This window comes from Sphaeramia orbicularis, chromosome 16 (assembly GCF_902148855.1).
Source record: "Sphaeramia orbicularis chromosome 16, fSphaOr1.1, whole genome shotgun sequence".
In the NCBI taxonomy this organism is placed as follows: domain Eukaryota; kingdom Metazoa; phylum Chordata; class Actinopteri; order Kurtiformes; family Apogonidae; genus Sphaeramia; species Sphaeramia orbicularis.
This window is the reverse complement of record NC_043972.1, coordinates 29,593,226-29,620,047: the sequence shown is the minus strand read 5'-3', so window position 1 is coordinate 29,620,047 and position 26,822 is coordinate 29,593,226. Positions and strand designations below refer to the sequence as shown.

The 26,822-nt window shown below is 38.3% G+C and overlaps 2 protein-coding genes across 9 annotated transcripts in view; both read left to right on the top strand.

The window, feature by feature from the left end:
* The window catches only part of phactr4b (phosphatase and actin regulator 4b), a 37,326-nt gene extending 22,483 nt beyond the window's left edge, over positions 1-14,843 (top strand). For 5 of the 7 annotated variants that reach the window (XM_030157739.1, XM_030157740.1, XM_030157738.1 and 2 more), the window contains 10 exons: positions 2,783-3,127; positions 4,144-4,275; positions 5,337-5,868; positions 7,945-8,237; positions 9,138-9,336; positions 9,537-9,592; positions 10,763-10,824; positions 10,917-11,054; positions 12,043-12,119; positions 13,313-14,843. In XM_030157739.1, coding sequence (XP_030013599.1) covers positions 2,783-3,127; positions 4,144-4,275; positions 5,337-5,868; positions 7,945-8,237; positions 9,138-9,336; positions 9,537-9,592; positions 10,763-10,824; positions 10,917-11,054; positions 12,043-12,119; positions 13,313-13,328 — 1,850 coding nt within the window. In that variant the 3' untranslated portion in view covers positions 13,329-14,843. The remainder of the gene's footprint in view (positions 1-2,782; positions 3,128-4,143; positions 4,276-5,336; positions 5,869-7,944; positions 8,238-9,137; positions 9,337-9,536; positions 9,593-10,762; positions 10,825-10,916; positions 11,055-12,042; positions 12,120-13,312) is intronic. The other 2 variants (XM_030157742.1, XM_030157741.1) reach the window with 1 other exon arrangement.
* Positions 14,844-16,850: 2,007 nt separating this feature from the next.
* rcc1 (regulator of chromosome condensation 1) lies at positions 16,851-26,308 on the top strand. Of its 2 annotated transcripts, none has more exons than XM_030157743.1 (10): positions 16,851-16,943; positions 18,465-18,558; positions 18,645-18,832; positions 18,926-19,105; positions 22,533-22,629; positions 22,716-22,838; positions 22,943-23,083; positions 23,186-23,305; positions 23,577-23,729; positions 25,587-26,308. In XM_030157743.1, the coding sequence occupies exons 2-10, from the start codon at positions 18,483-18,485 to the stop codon at positions 25,760-25,762; spliced, it is 1,254 nt and encodes a 417-aa protein (XP_030013603.1). In that variant the 5' UTR covers positions 16,851-16,943; positions 18,465-18,482; the 3' UTR covers positions 25,763-26,308. The 2 variants fall into 2 exon arrangements, with proteins under 2 accessions (XP_030013603.1, XP_030013604.1); XM_030157744.1 differs by having other exon boundaries at positions 16,876-16,943; positions 18,453-18,558.
* Positions 26,309-26,822: the final 514 nt, after the last annotated feature.

The window sequence follows — 26,822 nt, the reverse complement described above, 5'->3', positions numbered from 1 at the left end:
AAAAATCTAGAATTAACAACTTAATTTTTTTTCTTTGTTTTAGTGCAAAAAATAACATTAAATTATGAAAATATTTACATTTACAAACTATCCTGTAACAATAAAATGTGAATAACCTGAACAAATATGAACAACCTGAAATGTCTGTAGAAAATTCAGCACAATTTAAACAATTTTTCTGCCTGTTCCTCAGTGCTTAGTGTCTTTGTAGATCTGATCCATAATGCACATGGACAAATGAGAAGTTGAGGAATAATATTGTTAAAATTGCACTAAATTTTCTTACGTTTTTTAAATTTAAATTTCAGTTTTTTCAGGTTTTTTTTTTTTTTTCTTTTTTTTTTTTTTGATAGTTTATAAAAGTAAGTATTTTCATAATTTAATGGTTTTTTTTTTTACATTAAAACAAAGACAAAAATTTGGAGTGGTCATTATTTATAGGTTATTATGTGATTATTTTTCTGGTTCGGCCCACTGCAGATCAGATTTAGCTGAATATGGCCCCTGAACTAAAATGAGTTTGACACCCCTGTTCTAAACAATATAAATGGATTTTACATGCTTTTTTTATGTGCAGATGATTCTAATGGATCAGACAGTTTGGAACCAGCGCTCAGTTTCAACATGTAACTTACAACAGAACAACAGACGGGGAAAGAACATAGATCATTTTCACAGTCTTGGTGACAAACAAATTTCCATATTGGAGATTAATAAAGCTAATCTAATCTAATAATGAAAACACTGAATAATTCCAATCCACAGGGAAAGCCAACCGCTTTGTTACATTTATAGAGAAAACCCAATGGAAGACAAATTTGTTCGCTATCAATTATTAACATATTTGTTAATGAAACGCTATTTCTTCTAATTTTTGCATCCCTGCTGGGCACTTCTGTCTTTGTCACCTTTCATTTTCCATTCTTTCTCTCTCTAATGCTGCCCCTCTCTCCCTCTCTGACTTTCTTTCTATCTTTATCTCTTCTCTGTCCTGCTTTTCTATCTCTCCTCTCCGTTCTTCATGCTCACTTCCTCCTTTTCCTCTGGATTATTTCCTCTTTGCTTCTATGACATCACACTGATAAAGCTTCGCCTGTAAATAAATAAGTGAACTGCAGGACTTTTGCTTTGAGGGAGTGTGTGGGAGCAACAGTGCAGGGGCTGATTGGGGAGGGTAGGGTGGGCAGAGGGAGGTGGGCTTTAGTGGTAATTGCAGCCGCCTACACTGTTTATCGTCACAGCTGATCCCTAGATAAAGCTATTCTCAAACAAGTGCTATCACAGAGAGCGCTGTAAGTGGTGAAGCAGCAGAAAAGAGCTCGCAACTCAGTGCCTGAGCTGAAACATTTATAGACATGTAGAGAGGTATTTTGTGTTGTTACTAATTCAGTAATGGCTGACATGTAGAGCAATTTGTGTGCACCACAAGTAAACTGTGTTTTCAGGTTTTTTGGTGTCCTGGTCATTTTAAACCCCTCCAGGGTGCAGGAGGGGGTTTATTTTGTCATACTGACCAGCTTGTTGTACATTATCTAGCATATTACCCAGGTACTTACTTTAGAAATCAGCAAGTTAACAAAAAATGATATGAAAATGATTTGATTTGAATAGTGTGTGTTTTTAGGATTTTTATTGTCATACCAGCACACATTTACACGAGATGGTACGAAATTTGGTACTCGAGGTTCCAGAATTAGCTCAGTAAAATCTATACAGGGTGGGGAAGCAAAGTTTACAATATTTTGAGGCAGGGATTGAAAGACAGGGTATGACCAATTAGTTTATTGAAAGTCATGAGAATTTATTTGCCACAAGAAAATGTACATAATAGAAAATGTTTTTATTCTATGTGTCCTCCTTCTTTCTCAATAACTGCCTTCACACGCTTCCTGAAACTTGCGCAAGTGTTCCTCAAATATTCAGGTGACAACTTCTCCCATTCTTCTTTAATAGTATCTTCCAGACTTTCTCGTAATAGTTTTGCTCATAGTCATTCTCTTCTTTACATTATAAACAGCCTTTATGGACACTCCAACTATTTTTGAAATCTCCTTTGGTGTGATGAGTGCATTCAGCAAATCACACACTCTTTGACGTTTGCTTTCCTGATTACTCATAAGGGGAAAAGTTTCTGAAAAGGTATGGATAATAGTGTTAGGTATGATTATGACATCAATATATGTTTGGTTTCAAAACAATTGACGTAGTGCCTGCTGAGAAAAAACAACTAAATGTTCATTATAAATTTTGCTTCCCCACCCTGTATATAAGCAATATGTATATGAAAGACTTTTGTACAATGATAAAAATAAAGAAAAAAGACCTATATATAAAAACACTTGTGCTTGTGCAAAATGGGGAGGAAGTCTAATTGGCCACTTCCCTGTATTGCACTTAATATTGTGAGGTATGTTTTGAATAGTTTGTTTCTATGATAATAAAACGTGGTGTGAATAAGACATTTATGGACGTTGTCTTGGGCTTTGGGAACCACTAATCAACATTTTTTTAAATTGTATAGACAAAACAGTGATCTACAACTCTAAATAATTGACAAATGAAACCAGCAATGCAAATGAGTTGCAGCCCTAGATAGATGAAACTGCACTTCTATTGTACATAAACAGCAGAAAGTAGAAAGGTGTCAGTTGCCAATCCCAATCTAGAACACAATAAAGCTGTGTACTAGTTGTTCATATACGACCATCTCGTTGCTGTAGTTATTTGCGTGGAATGAAGTTGTATTATGCAACATCTCCCCTTGGTATTGCTTTATTCACAGAGTCAGAAAGCCATTTCATCCCTGACCCGGAAGCCTTACGGGACACACTACGTGAACCTCTGCCTCCAAAACAGTCCGTCATGCCCCCTAAATGGCTGATTAGCCCCGCCCCTGAACCCGGCAACGAGGGTCTGCCGCGCACTCCGTCCAACCACACATCGGCGCAGTATTCTTCTCCCTCTGTCCCGACGGTGACAGTGTCCAAACCTGTCCGGTCCGTCTCCTCTGCGGGTGCGTCCACCCAGCAGTGTTCGTCTATAGTCCCCACCTCCACCTCTCAGGCCACCAAGCAGCCTCCTCTGCCTCCACCCAAACCTGTGAACAGGAGCAACGCTGCAATGCTTGGTGAGTTCATGTGCAGCCGACATTGACAGCCACAAATATGCATTTTGAACACTCAAAATCGTGCTCAGTTAGTATGTCCTTCTTCCCACTGGTGGAAAAATAATATGTACTTTTATGAATCATTGCACAACTGATGGCAAAGAGCAGAGTTTTCAACACAGCTTCACACAGATCCTGGTAATGATGTTATCTAAGCAGCTTGAACAGCTTTTCCCCTGCTAATTACTTAGTACGCCTGGACTATTTTAGCAACAATTTCACCCAGTATTTTACCCTCTGAAGATAACGGGGACTCTTGTGGCTATGGGCTGCGACTTACACAGATGCTGTGTAGTGCTCGTAACACATTAACTGAGGGTGTGCTTCATTTGGGATTTCTTTTTCTTAATTCCAATTTGCACAAAGTCGTCTCCATTGGAGTTTTAATGATTGTTTTGATGACTTTGGTACTCCGCTAAAAGTTTGCACTTGTCGTTATGCTTCAGTACATCTGTGTGACTTTAATCTGCAGTTTTCACCGCTGCAGATTTGAGGTGTTTTATTCTTCTCACGTGTTAATCAAGTCAAATGAAGCAGATTTATTTATTTTATCTTTTAATACTGCTTATAATATGTGTTGTTTTAAACATGTGTGAAAATAATGAACAATGTTCAATGTTTTCTATAGCCAAAGTTAATCTTACGATGCTTGCTTTATTCAATTAAAATTTTGACAAAATGTGAAAAATACAAACTGTGAGATTTGACGAAGATAACATCCCAGTCAAATGATGGCATCCTGGCCATATGGTAATTTTGGAATTAAAAAAATAGATTAGTTTTCTTTTGGGTCAGCTTAATCAGATTAATCCACTCATTTTTGCAGGGAGTGAGTTATTTGTAGGAGTGGTATGAGAGGCCTTTTAGGGACACAACAACAACCGCCCTCCCTCATAGTGCACATTATCTAAACCACATCATACCATACACCTGCATTCATTAAACAAAGCTGAAGGCCTCCGTCTCCTCCCTGTTAGTCTCCGCCCTGCAGGGGGGAGAGAACGCTCAGCTTCCACTCTACTGGTCCTGCTGGAAGCGCGAGTGCGACTATGATGTCTACCTGTCCCTGCCCGTCTACCTGTGTCGGCGGGCTGGAGGCCTGCGCTCAGGTAAAATGATGCCAAACGGTATCTCTGTGGCCTGGGCGTCCATGTCTGGAATGCCCCCATCATGTGGCGTTCTTTCTAGCTTCCAGCAATTTTCCCGTCAATGCATTTAACTTGTTGATTGGCCTTTGCTTCTCTTTGGATATGCAGTATATAAGGGTCGCATGCGCATAAGGTGCTAATGATGAGTGTGCTGGGTGCTTTGCCAACTGTATATGAGAAATGACTAATGTAAGAGTGAGCGGTGGTTTATTGTCAAAGCTGTGCTTACTGTACTCGTCTGGCATGTGAATAAGGGGAGACCCTTTAGCAGGTTTTACGTGTAGCCTGCTCTGCATCAATGGAGAGCTACAGGGCTAATGCAGCCGGCTTCTGTTCAGCTGGGATGGATGAATGGAGATGTGTGGAAGGAAGAATGGATGAAAGAAAGGAGATGAGGACGGGTTTGTAGAATAGGAGCTTGACTTATTTAACATGGTAAGAGGTAATCCAGCTCAATTTAATCTAAATGTAGAGCTACTGTTTGTCTCAACTGCTGATCTCTTCTAATGCCTCAGTGACAAAGCTTTGAATGTTTTTTTTTAAAGCTACGCTACATTCTACACCTTTTTTATTGCAAATGTACAAATGTGCATGTAAATCTTAAGCTTTGTGTTTAGCTGCTTTATATTGAAAGGATTTTCATGGATACAGATTGGATGCAGGTTTCGATTCTGGCTGTTTAGAGCATGCAGGCTGTGCATACCTTTTTTGTCTCTGTGACCTGGGGCACATTTTGTGTATATACTGGTTTGTTAGGGTTCTATGTGCATTCATGTTGAAATAGTCATGTGATATGACTTACTGTATTTATGCATCACGCTCAGTCAAACATGTAATGTGAGTATTTATATATTTATATATTCTGTCACGTGGGTTAAATCATAAATGGAGAGCTGGTGCGTATGACCTCATGTCACAGATGAATAAAACAGCTGTATTCACCATCAACTCATTATAAAACCTAAGCTGTAGTTATGCAGGTCAACGATTTGGTGTATTCACTTGTCTTTTTATATCCGCAGGTGATTTCACCCAAGCCACAGGAGGTGCCAGTCTCGTGCCAGCCAAGCCTTCTCCACCGATGCCTCCTAAGAGGACGACCCCCGTCACCAAACGCAACACAGAGGACACCATTGCTGCAAGTCATCCCATCAACCCCTCCCCACTTTCACTGGAGGACCACACTAACCTTCCTCTAGGCTTTCAGCTGCCTCCCCCTCCTCCTTCCCCTCCTCTGCCTACTCACATTCCACCCTCTCCGCCTCGCCAACACATACACACCCACCACCTCCATCATCAGCACTCCTACCCCCACCCTCTGCCTCAACCCATTCCCATGTTGTTTGACCCACCAAGCCCGACCAATGACTCCCCCCAACGCCCGGCTCCTGTTCCGTTGCATATCATGATCCAGCGGGCCCTTTCCAGTCCTGGTCCTGCACAGCCACATCCAGATGGATCACAACGTGCACACGCTCTGCTTTTTGAAACCCCATCGGAGTACCAAGGAGATCGAGGTCGTCCACTACCTGTCAGCATCCAGCCGCTGAAGCTGTAGGTTTCTCTTAAGTATAATAACTACAGTTCTGATGATACACACAGGCTTAGATGATTTTATTTTTTGATGCAAGTGTCTGTGAATCCTTAAAATCTAAAAGCTACAGATTTCATATTTATTATTTTTTTAATGTCATAAAAGCCAACTGGATTCTAAATTTCCACTACTTTTATTATGATGACTGAAGTCTTGCCATTCTAGAAGACAAGCACAAAAGGAAACATGGAGCCAATAACAACTAATACAAACTGTGCAGCCTGGTCATAAATGTATTTATGTATTTTTTATTTAGCTTATTTGGTAGGGACAATGCACATTAATGAACGTGTATTGAGACAACAGCAGATGTAAATACACTGAATTATTGCTAAAATGTTAATTTGCATCCCTAGGCAGATTCAGATTCAGAAAACTTTATTTATCCCATACATTTGCAGCTTACCACAGACATCAGTCAACATTCAAAGTACAATGTAGCAAACATGAGTCAGTATACAAATACAAGATCGTTAGAAGGCAACTACAATAAATGCTTTAAATAATCAACAATAAATAATAAATACCAATGCAGGCTAAAAGACTGAAAGACCCTGTAGGTTCTGCTAACATTAAAAAATCTCACATAAAACGACTAAAATGACTGCAGTCAGAATTTAAAAGTGTGATAGCTGAAGGAATAAAAGATTTTGAATATCTGTTGGTTCTCCTCTGAGGTGCATGGTAACGCCAGCCTGAAGGCATCTAAGCAAACTTCTTAGACAAAAAAAATCAACATTAAAAAAAAAAGGAAATCACAGTTAAAACTAGAAGCACTCGGAGAGCGCAGACCTCCGCCAAGGCTGATCAGTGGGCCCCCCCACCCCCGATCACCACCAAAATTTAATCATTTCTTCCTTATCCCATTTCCAACAAACCCTGAAAATTTCATCCAAATCTGTCCTTAACTTTTTGAGTTATGTTGCACACTAACGGACAGACAAACAAACAAACAAACAGACAAACAAACAAACAAACCCTGGCAAAAACATAACCTCCTTGGCGGAGGTAACAAGAAAAGCACTGGGAGAGCGCAGACCTCCGCCAACAGATCTGCCCCCCCCCCCCCCCCCCCCCCGTGTTTGTTTGTTAGCAAGATAACTCAAAAAGTTATAGATGGATCTTCATGAAATTTTCTGGAAATGTTGATACTGGCACAAGGAAGAAATGATTAAATTCTGGTGGTGATCGGGGGTGGGGGAGGGCCCACGGGGGGGGGGCCCACTGATCGGCCCTGGCGGAGGTCTGTGCTCTGAGTGCTTTTCTAGAAAAGACAGCGCAGACCTCCGCCAGGGCCGATCAGTGGGGCCCCCCCGTGGGCCCCCCCCACCCCTGATCACCACCAAAATTTAATCATTTCTTCCTTGTGCCAGTATCAACATTTCCTGAAAATCCATCCATAACTTTTTGAGTTATCTTGCTAACAAACAAACACGCACACAAAGCAAAGCGATCACAATACCTCCAGGCGGAGGTAACAAATACAACCATAAAGGAACAATACAGTAAAAGTACAACAACATTAAAAGCTTAAAAGTTAAAAATGATCACTGTTTTGCTTTCAGCCACTGTTTAAGTAGAGGTTTGAAGGTCGGATATGTGAAGCATTTATTTATTGTGAGTGGCAGACTGTTCCGGTGTTTAGATCCTTCATGGAAAGTATATTTTGTCCAAAAATGGTTCCTCTGTGTGGGAACTGATCCAAGCATATCTAGTTAGTGTGTGTTGATGTGGTGTGTGGGCTAACATTGAGTTCCTTCTCATCAAGAAACCATAGCTACTTCTAGCTATAATGAGCTAATACTGTTTCTGTTAATGTTATTTTCATCTGATACGACTTAATTCAACTTATCCTGCCTCTGAAACTGTGCATGACGCTCTTTGTTAATGCCTGTTGAAATGTAAGAATTTTCTACTTGGTCATACTTATTTGTTAGATCTAAAATGTAATACTTTGAAAACTCCAGAAACCCTGCAACTGTGTCTTCATTGTTTATGTTTAGATTAGAGTAACTGTAACTTTTCCCTTCTGACAGATCTGAGGACGATTACTCAGAGGAGGAGGAGGATGATGAGGAAGAGGAGGAGTACGATGGCGAGATACCCCAACCAGAGCTGGAGCCGAGGACTCGCCGGTGCTTGGTTGGGGATGCAGGTGTTTGTGTAATCCCAGGGGGAAATAACAGTGAGGAAGAGGAGGAGGAGGAAGACGAGGAAGAGGATGAGGAAGAAGAGCATGGCATGGGTTGTGAGGACAGCGACTCTGATGGTCCTGTGCTTTATAAAGATGAAGACTCCGATGAGGATGAAGAAGATGAGCCCCCACCTAGTAAGCCTCATATTAACATCTTTACAAAGTGCTTTACAATAAAAAAAATTTGACAAAAATGATAATGACATAGAAACAATTACAATCAGTTGACAAAAGGTCTTCGTCTCTGTGAGATTTATGTTTCAGACTCATCTAAAGCAGGGGTCTCAAACACGTGGCCCGGGGGCTAAATGCGGCCTGCCAAAAGTTCCAATCCGGCCCATGGGATGAATTTGCAAAGTGCAAAAATTCCACAGTCAAGGCTGTAGAACTCATTTTAGTTCAGGTTCCACATACAGACCAATATGATCTACAGCAAAATAACAGCATAATAACCTACAAAAAATAATGACTCCATATTTTCCTCTTGGTTTGATGTGAAAAAAATAAAACTACATTAAGCCTATAAATAATGACAACTTCAAAATTTTGTCTTTGTTTTAGTGCAAAAAATAACATTAAATATTTACAAACTTCCTGTAACAATAAAATGTGAATAACCTGAACAAATATGAACAACCTGAAATGTCTAAAGAAATATATATAAATGATAAGTTGAGGCATAATATTGTTAAAATTGCATTTATTTTTCTTGAGAAATTGCAGTTTTTTTTTAGGTTATTTACATCTTTTTTTGTTTGGATTGTTTATAAAAGTAAGTATTTTCATAATTTAATGGGGGTTTTTTTACACTAAAACAAAGACAAAAATTTGGAGTTGTCATTATTTATAGGTTATTATGCTATTATTTTACTGGTCTGGCCCACTTGAGATCAAATCCGGCTGAATGTGGCCCCTGAAAGAAAACAAGTTTGAGACCCCTGATCTAAAGCCAGGAAGTTGTGTTTTTGCACCTTCAAGCCTGATGAAATCTCTCTTTGGCTTGTTTTTTTTTTTTCCTTTTTTTTTTTAATTCAGGTGCCCTTGCCAGCCGGGTCAAGAGGAAGGACACACTAGCTCTGAAACTAAGCAGCCGGCCCTCTGCCCCAGACAGGGACAGGTTTACCCAGGACAGGCTCCAGAGAGAAGACCAGCCTCCAGGGCAGACCGGCCTGACCTGGCAGAGCCGGGAGCAGTGGGAGGCCATCCGCACACAGATCGGCACAGCGCTCACAAGGTAAAAACTACCTTTGTTTTTTTTTTTTTGTTTTTTTTTTTACCTACGAGCTTATTCCCTTCGACTGTGACTACACCGTGTGCATTTCCTAAAGACATCAGGAGACCATGGCTTAGATCTTTGTCCTACTTATTGCCTGAATGACAACATGATGAAACCGTTTAAAAATAGTGCCACTGTTTTTTCTTTTTTCACTTCAGACGACTTAGCCAGAGGCCCACTGTTGAGGAGCTTGAGCAAAGAAACATCCTTCAGCGTTAGTATCAACTCTTTTCTTCCACTTTTCACCTTTTTATTTATCACTGAACCTGGTAATGCTGCAACTGGAAAAAAAGACATTTTTTTTATTACTGTTATTTTAGTTTTAGATTGATTTATTTGATTTATTAATTACTGCCTCCACACAAAATGGATACTCCCATTTATATATTAACATTCATTATACAATCACGATCTGAAAATTATGGATAATAAGCCAATTCATAGGCATCACTGTCACATTCTGGAAAAATATAACTTATTGAGTTTTGAAAGTTTCACTGATCTCTACTTTCTGACATTAATTTATAAATTGGCACTTATAAGAGCCACTTCATAGTCTCATCCAAAGACAGGATGGCAGCAGAGTCAACAGGAGCTCTGTCAACTATACCTTTGAAATATCCTACTATAGAACCACATCTGGACAATGTCAAATGACATAAAACTGTAACAGATGTCAAAACATTTACAGCAAAGATTAAGAACTGGCTGAAAACAAAACAAGAATGTACTCACTTCTAAAATATGTAATACTTGGTGAGGTCAGACTGTTTAGGCTTTTATATTCTTTGTTTGTACTATGCTATTTTTATGTTATTGTTGTTTATACTGTAAATATATCTCTGTTGAAAAGCCCAACCAGGTACAGGAGTTGCTATCTAGCTCACTGGTATATACTCTTTATGGGTCAAAACATGGTAATGTCCCATCAGAGAGCGAACGTTAATTGATTGCCATTCCAACATTTATTTCAATATAAAGTAGCTCCTTGTTTTGTATAATCCCTTATGGTCCAACTAAAGAAAAAATCTATTTAAAAGTAAAAATGTGGGTCATTTAGCAACAATAATCTGTCAAATTGTTTCTAAAATGTCCCGTCAGAGAGATTTCGAATACCATGTTTTGACTCTTATACAGAGCATCAGATGTTCTATATGTCCACTATGTTTCACTGCATTGTCCCTGATAGATAAATAAACAAATAAATTACTGAGCCATAGTAACAGCAACACTTGAAGCTTGAAAGATGTGTAGAAATGTGGACAATCACGTAGATGTCTAAATTTAGAAACTGATTTTACTCACTTACCTTCACTGCACATCAAAGCAGGCTTTTATACAGACTAAATTAAGATCAGTTGTTTTTTTCTGTCCTTCTCCTCAGCCAAAAATCAGGCTGACAGACAAGCTGAGGTTAGAGAAATAAAACGACGGCTGACAAGGAAGGTGAGGGCAGCACTCTCTCCTCAGATATCCAAGTGTCAAATCGTCTCTCTGCTGGATATTACACGGACTGAAAACCTCTTTGTTTCTTGTAGCTGAGTCAAAGACCCACAGTCGCAGAACTCCAGGCGAGAAAAATCCTGCGATTCCACGAGTATGTAGAAGTCACAGATGCCCAAGACTATGATCGCAGAGCAGACAAGCCATGGACCAAGCTGACTCCTGCAGACAAGGTGTTCATTCAGTCTGTCTTCTCTGAAAGTCTAGTTTAATAATGCACAAAAACCTCCATAGAGAGGATTGTGTTGAACATATTTATCAAGCACACATTCTTGTATTTTTTTTTTTAAATGTCTATTTTGTTACATTCTAGAAATTTTACAACACAAACAATTAAAACATAGTGTCAGTTGTCATCCTGTATATTGTCCATTTTTTCCATCGATCTTCATAAGTTGCTTGCTGTAGTCTTACGATATACGTAAGTCTCTCCATATTGTGAATTTCTTCCATAACGTCTCTCCAATTATTTAGGATAGGGGGGGTCCACTTTACACCATTTTCATGTGATGGCTTTTTTAGACGATGCCAAGAGGATTTTAATAAAATATTCATCCTTACTTGGTATGTCTTTTCCTGTTAGATGCCCCAAATATAACACAGAACATGTCCTTGGTAGTTCATATCCCAATATTTTTCCAAATTCTTCATTGATATTTTTCCAATATTGGGATAGTTTTCTGCACTGCCAAAAAACCTGTGCATGACTCACATCCTGTTCACCGCACACCCTCCAACAGGGCTGAGGTAATGATAGTGAAGCCTTCTGGATCTTTGGTTTTATAAAAAATCTCATTGTTTTTCCAACAAAATATTTTCCAATTTCTGGAATTAGATGTAGTTACTTGAGTTTCACATATTTCATACCATGTATCATCACTTAATTCTACCAACCGTTGTTTTTTTCCATTTATCTCTAATATACAGAGTTGAAGTTTTCCTGTTCGACACCAATCCCTGATACAGTTTTGATATCACTTTTCCTCCTTCGTTCTTATACGCTTTACCTGCTATTTCAGTGATCTGGTTTATTTTACCTGGGAGGTCTGGTCTTATCTCTTTATGATAATGGTCTCACATTTTTGTATTTTAAGGGTTAGTATGTATTTGAGTAACTATGCATTTAACTCAATCTCTTCCTTACTTTCTTGCTTCTTCTAGGCGGCCATCCGGAAAGAGCTCAATGACTATAAAAGCACTGAAATGGAGGTTCATGAAGAGAGCAGAATCTATACGAGGTAGAAATCTATCAGTTTGACGCTTTATAATGTCCCAATCAATACGTGGGTGACTGGAATTGAGTTTTCAGGTTGATGACCAGTGACAGGCCAATTTGTCTCAGAAATATTGGATTTTGTGCCAATCAAATTTACATGCATGGTTCACGTCATGCACATATTGACTCAAGATGTAGACGTTAGTTACACATGCAGATATGTAGTTGGTGTGCAACATCTTCTCCTTGAGCAACAAAGTTACAAGGCTCATAATTTCTAATGTCTGCAAGACAAACTAAACAATGATAATGTTTAGAGCGAATACTAAAACATCAACCTGCACAAAATTATCAATTTGTAGAAGCTAGCGAAGGCAAAACGACAAAAAATTTAAGCGCTAAACCATTCATGAACGAGCAGCTTCTGTTGTCTCTCACTGGTATCGGCAATGCAAATCATTTTCATTTGGATTTGCACAAAAAAGCTCGATTCAGTTACTTGTACTACTTTATTTTGACATTTGGTTGAGTGAGAGAAGGTCCTGAAACGTGATGCAGTTTCTGAGATATTAATATTTAATTTTGTTTTGTCATTGTAGACAGTTTTTTATTTCACTATGAACATACAATCAAGTTTTCTATTAAAGAAAAGTTGCAAAAATGTTTATCTATGCTGTCAGTCATAGGTAGATACTTTATTTATCCCCTTGTGAATAAAAGTATACTATAAGTTAAAGGTGCAAGAGCTGAAATAATGTGGAAAAAATACAAACCTACTTTTTTCAGCGCTTTTGTTTTCCACATCTGAAGACTAAATATTAATATAAATAGTCTGATGCTGTAGAAGTAGAAGCTAGGTCACGTCTGACTGAATCTGATCAGTGATTGGTAATTATAGCTGTCAATCACATATTTAACCTCCTTACATTGTCTGTAGCCCAAAACCACAGGGAAGGAATAGATGCAGAAGTCCTGTGTCCTCTCAGTATACTAATATGCTGAACGTTAATGGTAAAAGGTGACGTGAAAAAAACAATTAGGCAATGCAGCAATGAATAAATAATTCAGCATGTATAGGTACAAGTATGTAGTGGCAGGAAAGTGTAGCAATCTCATCCAGATCATTTTAAGTCTTAGAAAGAAAGAAAATTGCAGTAATGTCTCCCTAATACAGACGTGTATATATGTTGTCACTTCCTCCTTTGTTCGTCTTAGGTTTCATCGGCCTTAACGACCCCTCTCTTACTGGACACCGAAGCACTTAGGATTCCTGTGGCAAGGTTCTGGCCTTTATACAGGCAGATTTAATTTTTCCTGAATGTACTGTACAGATTATCAGGGAAAGCCTGGAACTGACTGAAAAACAAGAATGCTTCTCGCTCCCTCCATCGACCTCTCACTACATTGCTTTCACCAAACTGAGGAGAAGGAGGAGGTGGTGGTGGTGGTGGTGGTGGGTAAGGACCAGATGCAGTATTCCTCCCGGACACCAGGGGGAACCACGTGCCAATGAAGTGTAGAAGTGGCAGAGGACCTACAGGGCTTACTCTCACTCTGCTGTTATGTGGTACCCCTCAGGGACTTGGATCTACTTACAACCTTTAATGCGGCCTCATTCTGTGTTGCCTTTTTTCTTCTTAACTGTACATGGAAAATGCTAACTCATCCTGTTAATGTAAAAACATACAATAGTAATAATGACAGTGACTTATAATACTCCACACAATAATAATAGATGATAGAAACAAACTGGTGCAGCGAGAACGGACTGGAGGATGAAGACTGGGATTATAGGACTGGACATCTCTGGGATATTGTGTTTGTTTTATATAATTGTGTACAGACTGCAATTGTGATACTTAAGAATGACACTTGGAGAGATCTAATTAAAAAATATTCTGTAATGCACAAGATATTTCATATTGTAATTTTGATCACGTTAGTAGTAACAGCTTTTATTTGAGCCTTTTTAATTTGGCTTGCCTGTATTTATTGGTTGTGATGTGAGGTGGCTATTTAAGCATCAAACTAGATATAAAAAAAGGGTGGAGGTCAGGAGGCTGTGTTTGTATGTGTGCCAACATACCTGTTGCCTAAAGGACTATAGGATACTGGTTTCCATATCACTGATTCTGCAATCCACTGCATGAGCCAACACAGAATCCAGTGCCATTGGATCTGGATAATCTCTCTTCATTTATACTTTTTTTATGAGTTTTTGTACTTCCCTTTAAAGATCCAACATGCAATGCATTCTGTAGCCATTCTAAAATAAGGTCAAGCTATTAGTGTCTATACTAAGAGTTAAATGTAAGTTGCTGTGAGTGTAGATCAGGGATTTATCAAAAATCAAAAAAATGTGTAAACGGTTAACAGGGAGTCACTTTGGCTGGAACATTTTGAAACTGCAGATGTATTTTATCTCGTATTGTTGTCTGGCCAGTAGCTTACAGGGTTCTCTTCGCTGTGTACAGGTTGATATAGGTTTAACTGATGCTTGTGTATATCTTGTCTTCCTTTCATTTGAAAAGAAATTTTAAATATAAAAGTATTATAGGTTGCTATTTTTTTAAGCACAGAATTTTAGTTTATGATTAATACTACAAGAATGGGAATATGGAAGTATACCTTTTCTGTAAAACTAAGTTCATTTCTAAATGAATGTGGAATTGTATGGACCGACAGTTTTCTTTTTAATTGTAAATAGTTACATCCGAATCTAATTAAAAATCTTACAATTCCTTCAGCATTTTGTGTTTTTCTTCTGACCTTTCTCACCTGTTGTGTTCAGCAAAGAAACTTCACATATGTAACCCGTAAAATAGGAATATTAGACTCCAGTGACACCTTGTGGTAGGAATATGGCAATTTAATTCACAGAACCTATTATAGTAGGATACATTTACTTACTCAGTAATACATGTGCATTCTGGATGTACTGTACATCCCAAAAAGTCCAATACAATAAAGATGAATAGGAATTATGGATTAGATTAAAAAAAAATGGGGACAGGAAAGAGCCAGGCGAAGTAATCTTTTAAGGTAGGATGTAAGCTCCACCAATATGGAAGAAAAAGTCATCCTATCCTGCTATATAATACACGTTCTGTGTCCCATCGATGTTGCAGCACAGGAAGGCGTTTGTACAGAGCCTTCACTGGCCTGATCGCCACCAAACTCACCAAATGATTAGAAACATTACCTGACTATCTACGAGGCACAATTTTATGTCCGTCGAATTCAAATGTTGTGAGGTATGCTGGACGATTTTAGCCTCTCTCAACTTTGAATTCTTCATCCCTGCCGCCATACTCCATTTTCGGAAGTGGTTATGCTGCCGTACATGAAATTTCTACTGCTAGCAGACGATGCTACAATGTGAAGGCTGCATTTACAATAATGTATAGGCACTTTTCACACACAATGGCACCACGGGTACAATGCCGCTAGTTTAATATAAACAATAAACCTAGTTGTGACTACATTAGTCTACAGTTGTTTTAGAAATGATCAGCCTCAGAGAGTAAAAATGTGTTAAATCTTATATAATGTCATAAGACAAATTGGAAAGCACATGACCAAATTGCTGGTTTATTGATGTTTTCAAAGTGTTGTTTCACATTATGTACATTTATTCAATAGATACTGCTATATTATGCAATAGATATACATCTTCCACTGGAAAGACCATAAAAAGTTTGATGTATTGTAATATTCAGTGCAAACAATGTTTTGAAGTATATCTGGTAGCTCTGAGAAAAACCTTCCTTTTGAGTAAAACCCATTCTTTTTTGTGTGTGTTGAATTATTACAGCCTTCTATCGGGAATATTTTCTTTTATATAAGAAAATATTCCTGATGGAAGGCTGTAATAATTCAACACACACAAAAAAACTATTTTGCATGCAGTATGTATGTATTTATTTATTTTTACATACTGCATGCAAAATAATTTTGGGAATTGGGAATACTATCTTGTATTTTGCTGAATATGGTAAAAGATGCTATTTGATGGAGAGTGGTAAAAATGGCCATTTCCAAGGCAAAAGCCCAGATTTGACACCCAAAAATTATTGAATACATGTATTATATAAGCATGGGTTTCAGTGGCACATAAAAGTATGAGTGTTACAGTTGCTTGTTTAGTGTATTTTAGACCTACCGCAGGGGCTGAGCTGAACAATATCCAATAAAAATGCACAATGTAGACAAAATGTATTCCATTTACATGAACACAGCCTGAAAGCCATCACCTGAAGAATGAAAACAGTCCATAAGGGTTAAATTTATGTGTCACCTGAATCACTTGGAAAATACTTTAATTTTATTCCTGACAAATCCTGCATATAGTGCTGTACGTTACACATCTCTGTTCTGGAAACACTGGTATGACTGCCTCTTCAAAGTATAGAGGTTTTTGTTTTTTTTGTTTTTTTTATTGTGTTTGTCTTTATCTGTTTGCTTTTTAATGTGGACCATGAGTCTGTAATAAAGCCTATCTATCTATCTATCTATCTATCTATCTATCTATCTATCTATCTATCTATCTATCTATCTATCTATCTATCTATCTATCTATCTATCTATCTTAAATAAGACAGTTTATTTTTGCTACAATAATCTCAGGACCCATGTGACCCTTGTTGAAGCTCCTGTAGGACCCAGCCCAGGGTCTTCAGGCTCAGTGGTGTGTTTATTCTGTCACACAGTGCTGTGTGGGGTCGCTGTCTCTTTAAGGAGGCAGTGGTTCACACACTGACGTCCTGCGCGTGGTGCGTGTATGAAGACCGGGAACAGGCTGCGCACGTTCACTACTGGGCAAACTACAAAGCTCTACACATTATAGGTTGGTAAACCCTTCCAGACCTGTGTGCCACTATCAGTAACACTATCAGTTGTTAACACGTCGTTCTGTATATGCCTTTAATTGAACACACTGTGTGGTTTGTGTGCAGTCATTCCCGGTTGTCATGCTAATCCTGTTAGCTTGTTAGCCCTGGCTAGCAGAAGGCTCTGAATGTTAGCTTGTGTCAAATGAATTGGCTTTAGCTGTGGTTAAAAACTAGACAGTTAGGTTCACTTCCTAGTTAGTCCCAGAATACATTTGGTAGGGCTTATTCCTATTTTACCAGTAATGGAGTGCGTCACTTTTTTTTTTACCCTGGCATGCACAACTCTAGGTGACTTAGCAGTCTAATGTTAGTAAGGACACATGCTAACGTGTGTGAGATCACGCTGCTTGAACTTTACGTCTGTAGGAGATATTGGAGCCCAGAATGCTACACAGTACTGAAGTGTTACATAGTTTAGTAAGGGTAGGTTTAAATGTGTTGGTTATAGATCTGGGTGGGACAGAGGGGTGAGTGTGACTCGTGCTGATGTTTCTGAAGTTAAATTCATGGTATCAGGGTCCCAGAGAAGAAGAGCCCCAGCTGTCTGCTTCAGCAGAACCTGACACTGAGCCAGCCATTCAAAGGAGTCTGTGACAACTGTTAAATACCAACAGCTCCCGCCTAATGTTACGACATAAATGAAGGGCTGATTGTGTCGTCTCATTGACCATATACAGCTTGCGGTATTACAGTATTCAGAACATATGCTAACATGAAACTACCTAATATCACACTAAAAATGCTCCTTTGTAAGTACAAGGTCTGTATCCAAAGCTATTTGTAAGAAAAAGTACACAATCGGTGTTAACTTAAAAAGTATGAAAAGTAAAATAAAATCGTGCAGTACAATAATGTTTGACTTTAATGCATTTTTGGATTAACATTATTGCTGTCAAGGAGGTTGTGTGACCTTCACCTACAATCTTTATTTGATAAGACTGTGAGAGTCTGTTCTGTTTGAAAGTGCTGGAGGGTCAGGGTTCACCAAATCCATAAAAATGGTGGAATTGATAATTGCTTTCAACAACCTGCGAATATCAGTAACATCATTTGATTTAAAATGCAAACGTATGCCATAATGTGTGGCACCAGAGGAAGAGTTTGCTGTTGGCCTTGGAGATCAGCCCTCTGAGCACCCTTCTACCTTTGAATTCTTTATATTTTACAGAGTAATTTACTCTACAGCAGTGCATTGTATTTTCTATGATGACTGTATGCTTGAACGATCACTGTCCTGTGAAATTGTCAGATAAAACATCTTTCTGCCTTGTGACCTTCTATCCAAAAAGGTTTAAGACTTTATTTAGCTTGAGAATGTGGAGAATTTTCACAAACCTTAAACACTTTAACATTAGTGCCTTTGTTATCTATCTTAATCTAAGAATCAAATCATACAGAATATACAGGTAGAAAAATCAGTTTTTATAGTCTTTGTGATGTTGATAGGTAATCAAACTCTTATGTTTTTTCCAAAGGCCTAAAGTGTTGCTGTCATGCCTGCGAGAAAGTCCGCCACCAAGAGGAAGCCTGAAGCTGCTGTGGAAGCTACAGACTCCAAGAAAGCAAAAGGTAAGTAATTGGCCTCTTCAGACATGTTTTTTTTCTATGCTGTGTCATAGCAAGCTGTCCTGACACTGATTGTATTTGTTTCCCAGTTTCGCATAAGAGTCATGGTAAAGAAGCAGGTCAGGTTCTCGTTCTTGGCCAGGGTGATGTTGGACAGTTGGGCTTAGGTGAGGATATTGTTGAAAGGAAGAAGCCAGCCCTTGTGTCTTTACCCGAGAGTATTGTGCAAGTCGTTGCTGGTGGCATGCATACAGTGTGCCTCAGTGACACCGGCCATGTAAGTGAACATCTGTCTCATTTCCACAAATAATTCTTCAACCTTTAAAACCAGTCCTGAAGTTTCTCATTTGAACCATAATGTGGTTTTCAGGTTTACACATTTGGCTGTAATGATGAAGGGGCTCTTGGTCGTGACTCGTCAGTGGAGGGATCTGAGATGACTCCAGGAAAGGTGGCATTGGAAGAGAAGGTGATCCAGGTGTCTGCAGGGGATAGCCATACAGCTGCACTCACAGAAGACGGAACTGTCTACATCTGGGGTTCCTTCAGGGTGAGTTCATGGTTTCAACCTGCGTGTGCGTTTTTTGCGTGCTTAGGTGGTTTATAAAGCCTTTCTTTTTTACACTGGCCAAGACAAAATCAGGTTAAACTAAATATAATTCATTGAGACTCAAGTATTTTCCAGTGTTTTCTTGTCAAGTGTCCAGTTTCACTTAAGGCAAACTATCTGTTTGGTGTCCTCACAATATTCCTCTTAACGATTTGAGCACAGTCATTTCCTTTCAACCCATTTCCTTCCAGAGTTAAATGCTTTTCAGAATTATTCCTGACTGGAAGTCTTGAGAATTACACATAATATCCTGCTCAATATTTGATTTAGACACTTAAAAGCTCATCAGCCACAGCTAAACATATTAATACGTTCCATAGTCTGTCTTCTGTTCAGCAGTGTTGACAATACTGTAACATCTCCAGTGTGTAAATATGTTAGCAGTTGGCTTCATACTTGAACCCCCTATTTTCCACATTTAATTTGTATTCCTCTGGATTATAATGTGTGGGTGGAGTGATTAGCATGTCTGTCCATCTGTCCATTCATCAGTCATTTTGTTTCTGGAGCATAATTGGAAAAAAAACAAATTTTTTTGTTTGTTTATTTCAACAAAGTTCCTACAGTTCATTTTAATGTGTTTGAATGAATGTGTAGTATGTCCACCATACTGCAGAACGACAAACTCATTCCATGTTTTACAGCAAACTAGTAGAAACTAGTCCACTCATGCTGTCAATGAGAACTGCTCCTTTTCTTTGTTTTCTACATGCTTCTATATGACAGATACTTTTACCATATTACAGCCCATGACTGAAATTTGCTTCTTCGGGAAACCTGACAGTATCTTTCAACATCTGTACCACTAAGACACAAAGTAAAAATATTTTTCTTTGTTGTTCTCTAACCCTAACTGCATTTTCCTTGGGATCAGTAGTTATTCCTAAAATGTAGTCTCATCTAGACAGATCTACCTCCCCATTTTATTGATGCTGTGTCAGTGCTAGAGATAGGTCTGGTGTCCTCCACATCCTTCTTAAGTTGGAATAATGATTTTTCTGTGTTATTTCACACACTTTTTTTTAAGGAATTGCACCTGTCCTGGGTGGCACTGTACATAGCTGCTCTTGTAAAATAGTGTCAGGAGGGAACTTGTTTTTAAAAGAGGAAGGGCACTGAGGTATTAACACAGTTACATCTCTATCCACATACAAAGGTGTTTGTATTTGTCAAAACTTGCTGTCAGCTTATTGTAGTTCTTTCATGCAGTAAGGGGAACAATAACATGCTGATAGTGGAAGTGGAAACTCAGATTGATTGATGTATTTATTTCAAATGTGAATGCCAAAACAGAAGAAAATAAATAAATGAAACACTTAAACATAAGACATATAATACATATTTGAAAAGAAGTGAGAAGTGGTATAACTTGTAAACTCCCACCCCTTCTCCGTATATAGTTAATAACAATAATAATTTTCCTAGTCTAAGCATATCTATACAATATACTATAATATGACTGTTACTTATTATTAGATAATTTGGTTTCTGGCTTTATATTATTATGAACTAGGGCATTAACTGAAAAGTCGGTTTGTCGACGTCTGTGGCACAAGTCGACGTTACTTTGGAGGAGTCGACTAGTCGTGTGTTATTCTCTGTCCTTTCCATCACCCAACAGCACGTAAGCTGTCTTTCAGTCCATATCGATACTCTCATCTTTCTACATGAAAACAGAGTGCGCAGTGAGCGGTAGTGATCCGCGAATCAACGGACCCGGCTCAGGTTGGTGCAGGTCCAAAAAATATCACGGCATTTGCGTGGCATGTCAGAAAATTTCCTGAAATTTTCATCCAGATCCATCCATAACATTTTTGAGTTATCTTGCACATTGACAGACAGACAGACAAACCAACGCTGGCAAAAACATAACCTTCTTGGTGGAGGTAAAAAATGACCCACGCATCACTAGCGCAAGGCCAAGACTGAAGGAAGACGACTCAGAGTAGGATTACTAAACTGACTGTGATCTAGAAAAACTTCAGTCTAAGTAATGTTATGTGAACCCTGTAAGCACAACCAATATTGAATAATAAATTGAACAGCCAGTTTGTTTGGATTATTCTGTTAATTTATTTCATGAAGACAATGTGCTCTTTTCTCTAACATACTGTGCGTCTTTTCTGCCGCTGTCTTCACTTTTTCCCACTTTATGTTGTTCAGTTGAATTTAAAAGAAAATTCAAGGTTTTAACCTATGTTTTGTTTTGGTTAAATGTCTGAGAAGGACTGTTGATGCTTGCGTCTTAGTTTTTTATTCTGCTCTTTACTGTACATTGTTAATGTTACAGTGAACGTTTGTACAAGTTCCTCATTGTTGAACGGTTGTGTGTGTGTGTCGTTCCTCCGCTGTCAATGTGATGACGTCATCATACGACAAGTCGACTCGACTTTGACTTTATTGACAAATACAGGGTGGGGAAGCAAAATTTACAATGAACATTTAGTTGTTTTTTCTCAGCAGGCACTACGTCAGTTGTTTTGAAACCAAACATATATTGATGTCATAATCATACCTAACACTATTATCCATACCTTTTCAGAAACTTTTGCCCATATGAGTAATCAGGAAAGCAAACGTCAAAGAGTGTGTGATTTGCTGAATGCACTCGTCACACCAAAGGAGATTTCAAAAATAGTTGGAGTGTCCATAAAGACTGTTTATAATGTAAAGACGAGAATGACTATGAGCAAAACTGTTACGAGAAAGTCTGGAAGATACTATTAAAGAAGAATGGGAGAAGTTGTCACCTGAATATTTGAGGAACACTTGCGCAAGTTTCAGGAAGCGTGTGAAGGCAGTTATTGAGAAAGAAGGAGGACACATAGAATAAAAACATTTTCTATTATGTAAATTTTCTTGTGGCAAATAAATTCTCATGACTTTCAATAAACTAATTTATTTTTTATCAATGAATTGATAAAGCACTTTGTGACTCTGTCTGTGAAAAGTGCTCTATAAATAAAATTTACTTTACTTTACTTACTTTACTTACTAATTGGTCATACACTGTCTTTCAATCCCTGCCTCAAAATATTGTAAATTTTGCTTCCCCACCCTGTAAGTCGATGTGAAAAAATCTGAAGTCACTAATGCCCTATTATGAACAAATATAATATGATTTACATGATTCGCTATGATTAACTCTTAGTCTGGCCACTAAGAGATGGAAGTACTCACCCTTATTCTAGCAGAATACATCCAGTGAACCAGACTACATTAGATGTCTAGTATCTGTTTCTAGTACTATGTGTCTTCTCTTCATTTACGAACATCTGTTTGTCAAATTTAAACTTTTAACCATCAGTTTTCCTCTCACTTTAGTCCTTCATATGTTGAACTCATTTTTGTTTTTTGTTTTTTTCAGGACAACAATGGTGTTATAGGTCTCCTGGAACCCCTCAAAACATCTACTGTTCCACTGAAAGTTCCCATGACTGAACGTGTTGTGAAAATTGCATCTGGTAAGACAATCTGTATTTAAATACCTGTGTTTTCATATTACCCTGTTGTGGTATTAATTTCTAATGTTAGTAAACTTTTTTAACAGGTAATGACCACCTTGCACTAGTGACACTGGACGGAAATCTTTACACATCAGGCACCGCAGAGCAGGGGCAACTGGGAAGAGTGCCTGAACGGTTTGCCCACAGTGGAGGCAGGCAAGGCCTCTGTAAGTTCCACAAGCATTTACTGAATAAGGATCACTTTTTAACCATAGGTGTGTAGATGTGATGTATTTCTGTGCTGTTCTGACCATCTGTCCTCTGATTTCAGGCCGTTTTCTCATTCCTCAGATGGTAAAAGTCAAAGGGAAGGTTCATTTCACAGATGCCTTCTGTGGGGCCTATTTCACCTTTGCTGTGTCAAAAGACGGACATGTGTACGGCTTTGGACTCGCCAACTATCACCAGCTGGGTTAGTACTGCACATCAGTTTGTGAATTTAAATGCAACTGATATCTGAAGTTAGATGCTTATTTTCAGTCCTTACACCTCTTTCTTTTATTTGTGTATCCAGGCACTAAAAGCACAAAGATGTGTTTTACTCCTGTTAAACTGACATGCTTCAAAAACTCCTCCACCTCCTGGGTCGATTTCTCTGGAGGACAGCATCACACAGTCTGTCTCGATGCTGAAGGTAAACAGTGACACAGTGCATTGTTAGACCATATCCAGCCCAGGTTTTGGCTGTGTGACCGTAAGGTCTGATAACCATGCTCATCTAGAACACCAGTAAAACATATGTTGTTTTTTTAAATAAAGCTCTTTTTAAATGTGTGTATAAGTAGATTTTTTTTTTTTTTTTTACTTTGGAAAGTTCCCCAAAGAAGGGGTACTCCATTTGTGCTTTACTTTATTTTTATTTAAAACATAAAAACAATTGTGCCCCTTTTCTTTTTGCCTCTTAGGGCAGGTCTACAGTCTGGGCAGAGCAGACTATGGACGTCTTGGTCTAGGCGAAGGAGCTGAAGAGAAAAGCGAGCCCTCACTGGTGACTGGGATAGAGCCAGCCAGTGGAGTGGAGTGTGGAGCATCTGTCAGCTTTGCCATCACTAGAGAAGGTGAGGAATCATGGAAAGCACTGCAGATGATTCAGTCTCCTGTGTATAAATTGGATTGTGATTTAATTCGAAAAATATGCAGCAAATTATCACAGAAAAAGAATAGTAACAGTAAAGTTTGTTTGCCAGTGCCTTGAAAAGTGAGCTCTATCACTTATTACTGATTGTGCATTAATGAAATCCTGTAAATTTTATAACTTCAAAATCCAATGATGTTAATGAGTTGAAAGAACTTCTTCCCTCTAGCTTTTAAATGTTTTTTTTTGGGGGGGGGGGGGGGGGGACATATCACCCATGCTGTAACAAAACTACAGAATTAAACATGAAACCAATATTCATTAATGCAAACTGCTCAGACCAAATTAGAGCACACACACTGTACTTTACGAAATAAGTTAAAACTGTTTTGCATTTCTTATATCTATTATGTTATTATATATATTATGTTATTATATCATCTAATATGTGTAAGATTCTGTGACATCTGGCACTAGAACAGCACATTATAAATCAATTCATTAATTTTCCAATTCAATTGCCCTCCAAGTAACCCTTCTGTTTCACAATAGGGAAATGTGACACATTCTTAGTCTTATTTAATTTAATTCAACTTGTTGAAACCTGCAGAAATACTGCATATCAAGTTTGGCAACAGTATAATAGTTTACTTGTAGAATTTTGCCTTTGCTGCTTACTACCTTTGTTTTTTTCCGCCATCAGACTAGGAAAATACAAACATGGCTCATTAAGTGCAGTTCAACATACAGCAAATAATGTTCTTTATCGCTAACTTTTTTGTGTTTTAGACTTAATTTTCTCAAAATATGTTAAAGGAGTAATATTTTGCTTTTTTAAATGGAATTATGCATTTTAAAACATTTCCCTGTGGTCTACATAAACTGTAAATGCTCTGCTTGGGTCTGAATCCTTCATTAATTCAACTCCACAGGTCCATTTTCAACCCTATTTCTGACTAATGACACCAGAAAAGTTGTTTTGAGTGCTGGCCCTTTAAATGCAAATGAGCCACTTCACACCCCACCCCCTCCAGCTTGTTAACTGTGCTTTCTGTCCTGTTCAGCCACTTGTGTTCACTAATACAACCAACAACTGAGCATTTTAGGTAATTGGCTTGAAGTTTGGACATGTTTGCACTTTTTACTACAGCTGCTGACAAACTATGGCGTACCCGCAGAAATGTTCGTCAGAAATCTTGACCTTACGCAGCCACAGAAAAATTATTAGACCATCAAAAGTCATCAAAAACAATGGTTATGCAATCATGTACTAACACCTGTGTGTATCATGTGACTAAAACGGGCAGAAAAGAAAACATGGAATGTCTAAAAGCCCTGTTTTTGTCAGTACAGTGCCATAGATACTGATGTAAGAACTCAAGTGATTTTGGTTATTATTAAGAAAACATGGAATTTGGCTATATATCAGCTCTGAAATTAAACTCTTATGAGCTATTGTTGTTCTTTTCATATTTGTTCTAACAAATGTACCCTTAGTTGTACCAGGCATTAAAATGAACAGGGAACTGAAGAAAACAAGGGGTGGTCTAATAATTTTTTCCACGACTGTATGTGCAGATGTCATGATGTAACTATGTATAAAACATAACAAATTAAGCAGGAATTGAAACAAGTTGTAGAAATCCACTCGACTTTTGCCGAAATGAATATAAAGATAGCTTTGCAGCACCTGGAGGGTTCACATTCAAACTTTTTGGATCTATTAGGGTCCAAATACACAAATAAATGTACCAAAGATAAATAAAAGTGGGTTTAGCTAAATATGACCCCTTTAATATATTTGACTAGTGCCTCATTGTGTTTGTTTTTCTTGCTGCAGGCTCTGTTTACGCCTGGGGTATGGGCACCAACCTGCAGCTCGGCACTGGAGAGGAGGATGACGAGTGGAGTCCTGTGAAGATGACAGGCAAGCAGCTGGAGAACCGTGTAGTACTGATGGTGTCCAGCGGGGGGCAGCACACGGTGCTTTTGGTGAAAGACAAACAGGAGAGCTGATGGCTTTTTGAAGGCAGATAATGCTGGTGGGGGCCTTGTTCACGATGCCTAAATATGAGGAGGGGGGGTTTGATCCTACTGTGATTTCCTGAGCTGAGGTGCTGGTCAGAGGTTGGGTGGGAGGGGTCAGCTCTAGCCCCTTTTGAGAACTCTTCCTCGTATGGAAACATTTTTCCAGGATGTTTTCTGTAGATCATGACAAATGAGAGACTATTTTTTTAAATCTAGTTTTTGACGTTGCCTTTGAATTCTTTCCATAAAAGTCATTGGCGTGACTGGAAGATTAAATATGAGGTGGTTGTGAATGTGCATGTACATAAAGAAAGTGAGAGCGCAAGCCTTTTATTGACTTCTCCAAACAACGGTCATTTTAATGTTTTTCTTTAAAGCAATAATTCCACTTTTATTTTGGTTCAGAAGGGATCTGTCAGTTGTTCCACCATGAGCGTATATACAGTTGTTGCGACTGTTCAGTAACATGTACTGTATCCTGCATTCTGTTGCTTTTTTCTGTCTGGAAATAAATAATACATTTTAAGTTTTTAAGCCTTTTGTTTTGTTGTGTAGTGAAAGTGTTGAACTGAAAACGTCAAATACTTAATTTACTGAACTGAAACTAACCTCATTCTCTTCATTTGAAAATATCTGCAGGGTGTCCAGATTTATTCTCTGAAATATTATGTGCCAGTGAGTCGACTTTGAGGTTGGGCTTAATCGCTTTAAAACTGTTATCTAATTTAATTCATCCTCCTTTTTATTATTATTAATGTCATATTGTCTACAAGTTGAGTACGGATGCTTTTGCCTGCCTCTGAACTGAACACTGTGTTTCTGTTTAATACTTGTACTTATCTGTTCACTGTGAAGAGGAACCTAAATCATTGTAATAATAATAATATTCCTACTTGAAACCTGGTTCTTCAAAAGGCCACATAAAAACCATTTTCTTTTTTATCCATCTGAAATCCTTAACCCATCAAGACCCAGTGCAACTTTTGTATCAGTTCCCAAATGATTTTTTTTTTGTCTATTTAACCTTTCTTCCATGATTTATCACCAT

Bases quoted from the DNA above. Each gene is read 5' to 3' on its own strand.
- rcc1 (XM_030157743.1), top strand. From the start codon at position 18,483: ATGCCTGCGAGAAAGTCCGCCACCAAGAGGAAGCCTGAAGCTGCTGTG. The intron at 22,839-22,942 runs GTAAGTTCCACA...CTCTGATTTCAG, and splicing joins TGGAGGCAGGCAAGGCCTCT to GCCGTTTTCTCATTCCTCAG. The intron at 23,730-25,586 runs GTGAGGAATCAT...TTCTTGCTGCAG, and splicing joins CTTTGCCATCACTAGAGAAG to GCTCTGTTTACGCCTGGGGT.